At 52.1% G+C, this 12,636-nt stretch overlaps 1 protein-coding gene across 3 annotated transcripts in view; it reads right to left on the reverse strand.

The window, feature by feature from the left end:
- LOC148646722 (sodium/potassium/calcium exchanger 3-like) overlaps positions 1 to 12,636 on the reverse strand; it is a 173,603-nt gene that overhangs the window by 115,638 nt on the left and 45,329 nt on the right. Inside the window, exons 15-17 of one of the 3 annotated variants that reach the window (XR_015927617.1) lie at positions 12,091 to 12,203; positions 11,740 to 11,805; positions 9,401 to 10,211 (exon numbers count right to left, since the gene is read on the reverse strand). Coding sequence is in view for 1 of the 3 variants with exons in the window: in XM_088608879.1 (XP_088465005.1) it covers positions 10,074 to 10,211; positions 11,740 to 11,805; positions 12,091 to 12,203 (317 nt within the window). In the remaining 2 variants the exon portion in view is untranslated. Of the gene's footprint in view, positions 1 to 9,311; positions 10,212 to 11,739; positions 11,806 to 12,090; positions 12,204 to 12,636 lie in introns of those variants that run through there. The other 2 variants (XR_015927616.1, XM_088608879.1) reach the window with 2 other exon arrangements.

The following is a 12,636-nucleotide window of genomic DNA, read 5'->3' on the forward strand; positions in this document are numbered from 1 at the left end:
TCAGCTCTGTACACTAGCAGGAGTGTCAGCTCTGCACACTAACAGGAGTGTCAGCTCTGCACACTAACAGGAGTGTCAGCTCTGCACACTAACAGGAGTGTCAGCTCTGTACACTAACAGGAGTGTCAGCTCTGCACACTAACAGGAGTGTCAGCTCTGTACACTAGCAGGAGTGTCAGCTCTGTACACTAGCAGGAGTGTCAGCTCTGTACACTAACAGGAGTGTCAGCTCTGTACACTAACAGGAGTGTCAGTTCTGCACACTAACAGGAGTGTCAGCTCTGTACTCTAACAGGAGTGTCAGTTCTGCACACTAACAGGAGTGTCAGCTCTGTACACTAACAGGAGTGTCAGCTCTGTACACTAGCAGGAGTGTCAGCTCTGTACACTAACAGGAGTGTCAGCTCTGTACACTAGCAGGAGTGTCAGCTCTGTACACTAACAGGAGTGTCAGCTCTGCACACTAACAGGAGTGTCAGCTCTGTACACTAGCAGGAGTGTCAGCTCTGTACACTAACAGGAGTGTCAGCTCTGTACACTAACAGGAGTGTCAGCTCTGTACACTAACAGGAGTGTCAGCTCTGCACACTAACAGGAGTGTCAGCTCTGTACACTAACAGGAGTGTCACTCAGCTCTGTACACTAACAGGAGTGTCATCTCTGTACACTAACAGGAGTGTCAGCTCTGTACACTAACAGGAGTGTCAGCTCTGTACACTAACAGGAGTGTCAGCTCTGCACACTAGCAGGAGTGTCAGCTCTGCACACTAACAGGAGTGTCAGCTCTGTACACTAGCAGGAGTGTCAGCTCTGTACACTAGCAGGAGTGTCAGCTCTGCACACTAACAGGAGTGTCAGCTCTGCACACTAACAGGAGTGTCAGCTCTGCGCACTAACAGGAGTGTCAGCTCTGTGCACTAGCAGGAGTGTCAGCTCTGTACACTAGCAGGAGTGTCAGCTCTGCATACTAACAGGAGTGTCAGCTCTGTACACTAACAGGAGTGTCAGCTCTGTACACTAACAGGAGTGTCAGCTCTGCACACTAACAGGAGTGTCAGCTCTGTACACTAGCAGGAGTGTCAGCTCTGTACACTAACAGGAGTGTCAGCTCTGCACACTAACAGGAGTGTCAGTTCTGCACACTAACAGGAGTGTCAGCTCTGCACACTAGCAGGAGTGTCAGCTCTGTACACTAACAGGAGTGTCAGCTCTGTACACTAGCAGGAGTGTCAGCTCTGCACACTAGCAGGAGCTTCAGTTCTGCACACTAACAGGAGTGTCATCTCTGTACACTAACAGGAGTGTCAGCTCTGTACACTAACAGGAGTGTCAGCTCTGTACACTAGCAGGAGTGTCAGCTCTGCACACTAACAGGAGTGTCAGCTCTGCACACTAACAGGAGTGTCAGCTCTGCACACTAGCAGGAGCTTCAGTTCTGCACACTAACAGGAGTGTCATCTCTGTACACTAACAGGAGTGTCAGCTCTGTACACTAACAGGAGTGTCAGCTCTGTACACTAGCAGGAGTGTCAGTTCTGCACACTAACAGGAATGTCAGCTCTGTACACTAGCAGGAGTGTCAGCTCTGTACACTAACAGGAGTGTCAGCTCTGTACACTAACAGGAGTGTCAGCTCTGCACACTAACAGGAGTGTCAGCTCTGCACACTGAGTTTTTGTTGTTTCCTCACTGTTGACAAAAGCCAGCTCACATGACAGATGGCCTTCCCTCTCGTACCCGGGCTACGACAGAGTGCATCTGTTCCCTTGAAGAAACAGTGGGCATCAGGCAAACAACCGAGTACCAGCAAAATTCCCTTCGCCTGTTCCCCTCTTGCGCCTGGGGCACGGTGCTCCTATAAGATCGAAAAACATCACGCTGAACGCTTTGCTCAAACCCTGCGCTTCAGAAGCACAACTATTCTCAACAGGAGGACTAGATGCTGACAGGAAGAGCCTTTTGCAGGGGCACCTGGGAAAACAGGTCAGTGGGAAAAGCCCACTGGAAGCCTGGGATTCAGTCTTCTGATCAATTGCATTTGTAGGATTAAGAAAGCTCCTTCATCCAGGTTCTGCCTGTTTGCTGATAGGATGTGCTTAGGCCGCAGAGGCTAAACGCTTAAATGGCAGTTTTAATCGCTGTGATCTTCCTGCAAATACACTCAGACACCGGTAATCCCAGTGTGGGACATGGGCTGTTGTTCTCTGGTAATGACTGGTCCGTCACTCAACGGTACAGGATCTAGGACCGGGGAAGAGCAGCTGCGTCTGCTTTGAGAGCTCAGAGGCCGTAGTGTCGTTCACGCTAGGAGCACGAGATGTTGGGCATTCTCCCGTTACAAATGAAACGGGCGCGAAGGAGTCCCAAAACGTGACTGTGGCCGTTGGATCCAGCCATTTCCGGTGATAGCAGCCAGAGGTGTCCGCTGCATCCGCTGTTAATTGATCTTGGTTTGGACAGGCGGCGGGAACTGAATCTCTTTAGTCTTGAACAGAGGAGACTACTACAAAATCAACCCCCCCCCCCCCCCCACCCCACCCCCCGGGACGTCCTCAGCACTGACACGCGAACCGGGGGGGGGGCCCACGTGGGAACTCCGCGGGAGAGCCTTTCGGACTGAAGGGCAGGTGGCCTTTACGCAAAGGGTGGGGGGAGCGTGGACCGACCTCTTTAAAAAGAAACCCGGTCGAGGAGCAAGTGGTCTTATAGTGAATTTCTACCCCCGAACTGCAGGTTAAGGTTCTAGACGGCGACTTCCAAGATGTGCACTGGATAGCTTGCAGGTTCAGGACAGGGATATGAAAACTCTTCAGGGGACCGGAGGCTCCTCGGTCTGCACCCCTATCCTGGCGATCTGACCGGGGAAGGAGGGCAGAGGCATGTTTCCTGCTCATCAACCCCCCCCCCACGCTTCCACAGTCCGATCCTGCTGCCCTGACACCAACCTGCTGCCGCGGGGGGGCGTTGTCGTTAGTAGTCCCGGAGCGCCTGGACACAACCACCTCTCCCAGGCTTTCTCCTGCTTCCTTCCTCCCTCCCCGCCCTGCCCTTCTCTCCTCCTCCTCCTCCTCCTCCTATTGATCTGCCCCCCTCATCTCCGGTCTCTCCTGCACCCCTCTCTCCCCCTGTGACTCCTCTCCCTCCCCTGACCCCCTCCTTCTCTCCTTTTTCCTGATTCCCCTCCCCCCAGCTCTGCTAATCCGCCCCTCGTCCCATCCCTGTTGGTCCTCGCTGACCATCCTCTCCCTCTCCCTCCCCTCCCTCTTTCCCGCCTGCGGATCGTCACTGTCTGCCTCTATTTACTCCGCCAGAGCTCTCCGCGGAATTCATGGCACTGCCCAACGCGCTGAGTTAATCCCCAATCCCTCCTCCCCCCCCCCCCCCCCCGACTCCAGCTAGATCCGAGACTCCCTGCCGTATTCGGAACGCCGAGCTGGTGAGCGTCTCCTGGGAGTCTGCCGGACCTGCCAGCGTCTGGATCTGAAATCCGAGGACAGGGCTTCCTGTTTTCTGTGCTATTGACCCAACTTGCCCCCCCAGAGGACACAAGGTTACTAACGACAGGGCTCCGTCTCTAACCCATAATGCCCCAGCGCGAATCAGCTTCAAGACTTTTCATTTCCAAGACACCTGGGGGGGGGTTGTCCCATATCCCCCCTACTCTTCGCGTAAAGATGCGTGTTCCCAGACGTCTAGAAAAAGAAACCGTTTGATCGGGGGAGCTCACCCGACTGTTTCTTGAAAGGAGACAGGGTATCAGCTTCGACCACAGGGCTGGGCGGCTTGTTCCACACTCCCACCACCTTTGGTGTAAAGAAGTACCTTCTGACTTGCCCTGGGGAGCTCACCCAACTGTTTCTTGAAAGGAGATAGGGTATCAGTTTCAACCACATGGATGGGCAGCGTGTTACACACCCCCACCACCCTTGGTGTAAAGTAGTACCTTCTGACATGCTCTGGGAATCTCACCCAACTGTTTCTTGAAAGGAGACAGGGTATCAGCTTCAACCACAGGGCTGGGCAGCTTGTTCCACACTCCCACCACCCTTGGTGTAAAGAAGTGATTCGGCGATGAACCTCCCGAATTTGGACAGATAATCGATTGTTCGGGAGGCCCTGGGATCAATTCCTGGGGTGCTGTCTGTGGGGAGTTTGCATGTTCTCTTCATGTTTACATGGGTTTCCTCCCACAGCCCAGAGGCACGCTGGGAGGTGAAGTGGCTCCTGGGAAAACCGGCCCTGGTGTGAGTGTGTGTGTGATGGACTGGTGTCCCATCCAGGGCGTACTCTGCCTTTGATCCCATAGATAGACTCCAGTTCCCAGGCGACCCTGTACTGGAAGAAGCAGTAAGAAAATGGATGGAATTGATCGCTTGTTATATTTAATTTTCATCTTCTATGGGTGATAAGTATCTATCTCACTCGTTGTTTCATTTCTCTGTTTTGGACTGGGAGAATTATCTTCTGCTGTGTTTTAAAGCTGAAAAAAAAAGCTGTTTTCTTTTCTCGTTAACGGGACAGGGTGGTGTGACGTCTTTTCACCCGCCTGAAAAGGAGACTTTCCATTTCCCCATCTGGGTAAATAGGCAAGGTGGGTAACCGGGTAACACGAGATCCCCCCCCAAAGAATCAGGAGCCCAACAGCTGTTTCAGTAGTTATTGCACAGACCGTGTTTATTGCACTCAACAACATACAGTAAAAAGGTTCAGGAAATTGGCCAAACATTGACCTAAGGAGTTCAGAGGTCGGGTAGCGAGTCTTTGAGGCTGACGACTGTGACGCAGGCTGCTTTGAGACAAGGGAACCTTTTTAATAATAATTGCTTACACTTATATGGCGCCTTTCTGGACCCTCCACTCAAAGCGCTTTCCAGGTCATGGGGATCCCCTCCACCCCCAGCAGTGTGTACCCCCACCTGGATGAGGCGCCAGTCCGCTCCCCACACCCCAGCTCTCAGTGGGGAGGAGAGCAGAGTGATGGAGCCAGTTCAGAGAGGGGGGGTTATTAGGAGGCCATGATGGGTAAAGGCCAGGGGGGAAATTTGGCCAGGACACCGGGGTAACACCCCTACTCTTCTCGAGAAACACCCTGGGATTTTTAATGACCACAGAGAGTCAGGACCTCGGTTTGACATCTCATCCGAAGGACGGCACCTGTTTACAGTCTAGTGTCTCCATCACTATACTGGGGCGTTAGGACCCACACAGACTGCAGGGTGAGCACCCCCTGCTGGCCCCACTAACACCTCTTCCAGCAGCAGCCTCAGCTTTCCCAGGAGTCTCCCCCTCCAGGTACTGACCAGGCTCCCACCTGCTGAGCTCTTGCATGCAAATCACCTGAAATCACCTGTTCCTTGCGATCTGTGCCCAGCTCCTGCCCGCTCTACCAACCCCCTACAACAACCTGCCAATAAGCCCCATCTTTTGGGTCGCGTGGGGCGCCCCCTGAGCGTACCTGCTACCTCTTCATTTTCGCCCCCGCCCATCTGGGCTGGGAAGAGGGGAAGGCGATGAACGTGACGTAAGGTACCGAAAACCTGCAGTCAGAGCGCCGTTGGCGTCAGGGCCGGGACTGGGGGGGTGCTTCAGTACCTCTAGTTTCTAGAACAGTCTCTAGAGAGCGTGTGATTATTGATCTGGAGCCCCCAGAGCCGATCGCAAATCATTTCGGTACCTCTAGTTTCTAGAACAGTCTCTAGAGAGCGTGTGATTTTTGATCTGGAGCCCCCAGAGCCGATCGCAAGTCACTTCGGTACCTCTAGTTTCCAGAACAGTCTCTAGAGAGCGTGTGATTATTGATCTGGAGCCCCCAGAGCTGATCGCAAGTCACTACGGTACCTCTAGTTTCCAGAACAGTCTCTAGAGAGCGTGTGATTATTGATCTGGAGCCCCCAGAGCCGATCGCAAGTCACTTCGGTACCTCTAGTTTCCAGAACAGTCTCTAGAGAGCGTGTGATTATTGATCTGGAGCCCCTAGAGCCGATCGCAAGTCACTTCGGTACCTCTAGTTTCCAGAACAGTCTCTAGAGAGCGTGTGATTATTGATCTGAAGCCCCCAGAGCCGATCGCAAGTCACTTCGGTACCTCTAGTTTCCAGAACAGTCTCTAGAGAGCGTGTGATTATTGATCTGGAGCCCCCAGAGCCGATCGCAAGTCACTTCGGTACCTCTAGTTTCCAGAACAGTCTCTAGAGAGCGTGTGATTATTGATCTGGAGCCCCTAGAGCCGATCGCAAGTCACTTCGGTACCTCTAGTTTCTAGAACAGTCTCTAGAGAGCGTGTGATTATTGATCTGGAGCCCCTAGACCCGATCGCAAGTCACTTCGGTACCTCTAGTTTCCAGAACAGTCTCTAGAGAGCGTGTGATTATTGATCTGGAGCCCCTAGAGCCGATCGCAAGCACGCTGTTCCAGCTCGTGTCTCGTGAGTCGCTAGCGTGTCCCTCCTTCTTGGGGCCCCTCAACGTTTCCTAGGCCCCTAGGCTCTGTGCCTGCAGTGCCTGATGGGAAATCGGGCACTGATTGGAGTCTTCTCCAAAAGTTTCAGGAATCGTCTTTAAAGGAGCTGATGAGCGCTAAATCAAATAGCAGGCCCATTCCTTCTGGATTCTCTCCAGAGATAAAAGAATGCTTTATCTCCAGGAGAGGGGGGGGGGGAGTTCACTTTGTTTTGTCTGTTGTTTGGGGGTGGGGGTCTCGTTAAGAGTGAAGATCAGACCCAGGAGCAGGTTACAACAAGTTAACATCATTTATAAGAGCAGGCGACATCATCTTTTCTGGCTGGACACTGAACGAGAACGAACACACACCTGCAGTCTGCGTGCCTACCAGACTTTTTCCATCAGCAGCGACTTTAGAGTCGCTTCTGGAACAGCTGTCATTTCAGAGAACCGGTCGACGCTGGTAGCAGGGATGAAGTGAATGTGAATGTGCACAATGTGAATGAACAAAGCAGCCTGCATCACAGTGGGAGGGGCCTGGCCACAACCCCGCCCCACTATCTCCCCATTGGACGGGATGAAAACGTGCTCATTACATATGTGATGAGAGGGGTGGAGCTTAGCAGCGGTAGATTGGTATAGAGAGATATAATAAATGGTTAATCTCTTTTAAGCATCCTATTACAAAAAGGAAAACAAAAAAGAATCCTAATAAAAATCCTTCGGCAAACTATTTAGGAAACACACTCATCGGGTTGTCATAAAATATCAAAATACATCACAGAGAAATCTAGGTGCTCTTCCTTGTTTGTACTTATAAAACTATGTAAAAGATTTAGTAAACATTTAGCAAAGATAGGTGAGGTTCCACACACTCACTTTATAATACTCATAAATATACTGTACGATTTTTTTGTCTTTGTCTTAAAACATTGATCGTAACTATTAAATACTAGTGAAACCATAGCAAACCCGTACACAAGTTATCAAAAGTGGCGACACTCATTAATTATAGAAACACGTATTAAATATTATAAACACGAGTTATAGAAATGCTTATTAAACATGTGCAAGTTTTTGTTCGGTTCGTGAGAGACGCGGGTCGTGAGTCTGAGACTTGAAACTGCCCTCAGTCCCCAAGAGCAGGGACACGTCGCCCAGAGACAGGGTGACCACTGACCGGCCAGTCAGAAGAGCTGCCCGGACAGGATGATTAATTACAGCACGACTCCTGTCAGTAAGCTCAACGCTGCCCCCAGTGCCTGATGTCTGTAATCCCCCTGTAGCTAGAGATGGCTCATGTTTTTTGACCTTCTGAATAGGCAGACTTCAGTTAAAAGTCAATTACAATTTGGAATTTGCCTACCCGATTGCTGTCTGAAATCACAACCTGTTTGGACACTGAGAAAGCACCTCTCACGCGCCTGCCTCATCAGAGACATTTTCCACCTTGTTCCACAGCGCCTGACAGGAGAGTGAGGTCTGATTGGAGGAGGTGGGGGAGGGGGTGTGTCTCAGTGACCTCACTGGTCTCTACAGGGCCCGACAGGAGAGCGAGCTCTGACTGGAGAAGGGGGCGTTTCTCAGTGACATCACTGCGCTCCACAGCGCCTGACAGGAGAGTGAGCTCTGACTGGGCGGGGGGGGGGTCTCAGTGACATCATTGGGCTCCACAGCGCCTGACAGGAGAGTGAGCTCTGATTGGAGGAGGGGGGTGTGTGTTTCAGTGACATCTCTACACTCCACAGGGCCCGACAGGAGAGTGAGCTCTGACTGGAGGAGGGGGAGAGTGTCTCAGTGACATTCGTCCAGAACGAATCTCTCTCTGCCATCCCCCCCACCCTCAATCCTGGAGTTTTGTGGAGGGGGTCTACTCGCCTCCATTCCGACCCACCTCTAAGTTATTCCTTGGCTCGTGATTCAACCAGAATCCTTATTTGACAGGAGCCTAGAAACCCCAAAGGATTTCTCAGCGCAAACTGCCGACATGCTGATCTTGAGAACGTCCAGAGGCCTTCAGCTGGAAGCTGTGCTCTGTGACAAGTGTCCTGCAACAACGTCCTGATTGACTTAGAAAGGGAAAGGGCTGGGGGCTCGGGGTTCGATTTTGGACCCGAGGAGCTGTCTGTGTGGAGTCTGCATGTTCTCTCGTGGTCTGGGTGTTTCCTTCGGGTTCTTCCCACTGTCCACAGACATGCTGGTGGGCTCATTCTGGGAAAGCTGGGCTTCTGGGAAAACTGGCCCTGATGTGAGTGTATGCGCGCCCTGTGATGGACTGGCGTCCCGTCCAGGGCGTACCCTGCCTTGTGCCCCAGTGCTTGATGGGATAGACCCCACCCTGAATTGGAAGAAGCAGTAAGACAATGGAAGGGTAGAAGGCTTATTGCTGATCTGGTGTGTGTTATTGAGTAGTGTATCCATCTACACCAGCTTGATTGATATCCACCCCTCGATATCAGCCGCCTCAAAGGAGGTGGCCTGACTGTGCTTGTTTCTTTCAAATGAGATCCGGAAATCGTCCATCACAATTTTGTTACATGTCCACACAGTTTGCAAACACCCGCTGTTGTGAGACTGAAGTCACGACGACGATAATAATAATAATTGCTTACACTTCTATAGCGCCTTTCTGGACCCTCCCACTCAGAGCTCTGCACAGGTCCTGGGGATCCCCTCCACCCCCAGCAGTGTGTACCCCCACCTGGGTGAGGCGCCAGTCCGCTCCCCACACCCCAGCTCTCAGTGGGGAGGAGAGCAGAGTGATGGAGCCAGTTCAGAGAGGGGGGTTATCAGGAGGCCATGATGGGTAAAGGCCAGGGGAGGAAATTTGGCCAGGACACCGGGGTAACACCCCTACTCTTCTTGAGGATTTTGAATGACCACAGAGAGTCGGGACCTCGGTTTGATGTCTCATCTGAAGGATGGCGCCTGTTTACAGTCTAGTGTCCCCCGTCACTATACTGGGGCATCAGGACCCACACAGACCGCAGGGTGAGCGCCCCCTGCTGGCCCCACTGACACCTCTTCTGTTGATCACTGTGCCGGTTGGCTTATTGTTGAAGAGGAGGGGGACCCAGTGTTGGCTCAGGACAGTCATACCTAGATCCTAGATCTTCGCCTGAGCTCTGATTCACTGCCCGGGCTCCTGAGGAGCCCCTAACCAGTCAGTGAGCTAGTCACCCCGTCTGGATTAATATCCATCTCTGTATCTCTCTTTGCTCATCCCAGCACTGCCTTGTCGGAGCTCAGTTCTTATTGGCCTCATTCCCCTTCAAGTATCAGAAAGCCCCAGTTCTGACTCCTCACCCCTACCCCATCCATACCCCAGGCCTCCTGGGAATGGAAAAGGGTGAACCGGGGTCTGGGCAGCTACCCTGACGCGACAGAATCAAACGACTGCAGGTGGAGCTGCCGGGCCCCCCCCCCCCGCAGGCCGGGGCTCGACCCCGGCGACCTCTGCCTCCGGCCAGACCTCAGCCTGTTCGGGTTAGAGGTCACTGCGTGGGCGGGCGGGATAGCAAGAACAAACGAATGAATGGAAGGACAGCCGGATGGGGAGAGTCGGAGAGTTGGGTCGCGGTTTTGGCGAGCCGGGCGCCGCACAGCTGGGGGGAGGGGCGCGCGGTGGCGCCTCCTACAGGCAGGCGGGGAGGTTGGCGAGGACGTTGAGCTCGATGAGGATGGAGCAGAGGAGGAAGATGGCGTAGAGGGTGAGGACGCTCAGCCCCAGCTTCCGATCCAGCCTCCAGTGGTTCAGATGCACGCCCAGGACCTGGGAACAGACGAGAGACAGGCAGCAGGTGTTACACCCTGTCCTGCTGGAATCAGGCAAGTAGCCAGCAAAAGTCTTTTCCTTAATTAACTGGGATACATGGATTACACCCAACACTGAACTGGTTTTCTGTTCTGCTGCCTGATTTATTCCCCCATTCAAACCCACTTTCCACCGAGAGTCTATCCCAGCAAGCAATGGGCGTGTGGCGGGGTACACCCTGGATGGGACGTCAGTCCATCACAGGACACCCACACACACTCACACCAGGGCCAGTTTTCCCAGAAGCCAATTAACCCACCAGCATGTCTCTGGACTGTGGGAGGAAGCCGGAGCTCTTGAAGAAACCCAGGGAGAACATGCAAACTCCACGTAGACAGCCCCCCACAGGTGCGGATTCGAACCCGAGGCCCCCCGGCCTGCCACCATTGATCCAGGAGGTGCCGAAATGTCAAGATACTTTCACGGCAGATAGTTTTGCTTCGACCACATTCCCTCTGTTCCCTAATGGGGTCGAAGGTGTCCCTGGCAGGGTTCTGGTGCTGTCCAGTGCGATAACCTGGACACTGGAGCTGCCTCAGCTGGGAGAGGCAGGAACGGACTGTAGGATGGCCGACCCTGCCTAAAAACATCTGGGAACATCTGGATCAAAAGCCGTTGTTAAGTAACCCTCCCTCCCCATAGCAAAACCCTTCTCTGCTACTGGAACATCCCTGGGTTGGGCGACAATACGTAAGGTCATCATTCAGATGCTCCTTGGAGGTCTGGGCACTATATGACCAAGGGCCAGCACAGGGGTGTAGCAGTTAGCATTGCTGCCCCACATCTGTTGGGCATTCAGTTTGATTCTGGCCTGAGATGCTTCTGTATGGAGTTTGCATGTTCCCCACATGTTGGCTCGGATTTCTCCAGGGACTCTGGTTTCCTCCTGCTAGCCCAAAGACACGCAGGCGATTGGCATCTTGGTGTGTTTGTGGGCACCCTGTGATGGACTGGCGCCTGGGTGTCTGGGCTTCTAAACCCTGCATGAGGGATCAGTGATTTTCTCTCAGTGGATGGGAGGAGGAGCTTGTACTTAGGCTGAGCTCTCGATGGAAGCGCTAGACAGCACCAAACTAGCCCTGAGAGGTGGGTATTGATTCTGCTCTCCACCATCTAGTCCACCAACCTGTTCAGGATTAGAGTGAGGTTTAGGGTTAGGGTTAGCATTAAGATTAGGGTTAGAATTAGGGTTAGGGCTAGGCTTGTACTAAACGTTGTCCCCATCGGCATGAATCCTTGGAGGAACAACAGGTTGATTAGGAAGCTTGCTCCACAGCCCCACAACTCTTTGTGGAAAGTGATGCCTCCTGTTTTCTCTCCTAGATTCACCTCCTCTTAGTTTCATAACTTAATTTACTTTTCTCTCTGTTTAGGACAGGGATTATTAATGGTTTAATGATGGCAGATAACACCTTTATACTGGAAAACCCTCAACACCATCATGAAAGAGTCTTGCACAGCCTGGGGTAGCAGGAACACTACTCACAGTGAGAAAGACAGAGGCCAGCAGCAGGATCACTGAGTACAGCAGCCCTTTGCTGTTTATGAAGACCTGCAACAGAGAAAGAGCTAGAGAGTACACAGGGACAGAAAGAATCCTGTTGTTTACTGCAGCTCTAATCTTTACAGTTCCCTGAGAGATCCCATCTGCAAGCTGCGCCGTTAAGCACAAGCCGCGAGTTTTTTAGAAACACATGATTGCGTGTGGAGCCCAGGAAACGCACAGGCACATCAGCTGTAAAACTCTTTGATCACGCACAGCCCGTGCTGTCGGCGATTAGTCATGCCTGTCAAACAGCAATCGTTTGGTTTTGCCTGGGGAGAGAAAGCCACTTACGGATGAGCCGTAGTCCACCACAAGAGTCTGCATGGCCCAAGGGAAGCCCAGTCCCAGCAGGATGTCGAATATATTGCTACCGATGGAGTTCGAAACAGCCATGTCCCCCATCCCTGTGCAGAGAGGAAATGTTTAAGGGAGAACCCTTCACTTTCAGCCTTACTAAACCAAGTGGCCAAAATATCAGGAGCATCACGACCAAAGCCATTATCTCATTCAGGATCACCTACAGCTGAGTACCATAGGTGTGTGTGACTGAAATAATCCTTCCACTTGTTTTCCGAGATTTCAGTAGGAAGCTCCAGATATTTTGGCCAGGAGGTGGTGTAAGTACATAATCACCACAAATTCTTACAGATGTTCAATAGAATAAGATCTATTAAATGATATTAGAAAATGAGTCATTAGAAAAGCCGAAAAGCTATGTCCCACAGTTTGATAGTCCATGATATAATTCTGTTCTTCAGATGCAGTATTTCAGATGTGGCCTAGATCTGTAAGACTAATGAGTAAATAAGCCCAAGTAAAAGATCATAGAAGAGCAAC

Source organism: Lepisosteus platostomus, chromosome 16, assembly GCF_059453375.1.
Source record: "Lepisosteus platostomus isolate fLepPlt1 chromosome 16, fLepPlt1.hap1, whole genome shotgun sequence".
Lineage (NCBI taxonomy): Eukaryota > Metazoa > Chordata > Actinopteri > Semionotiformes > Lepisosteidae > Lepisosteus > Lepisosteus platostomus.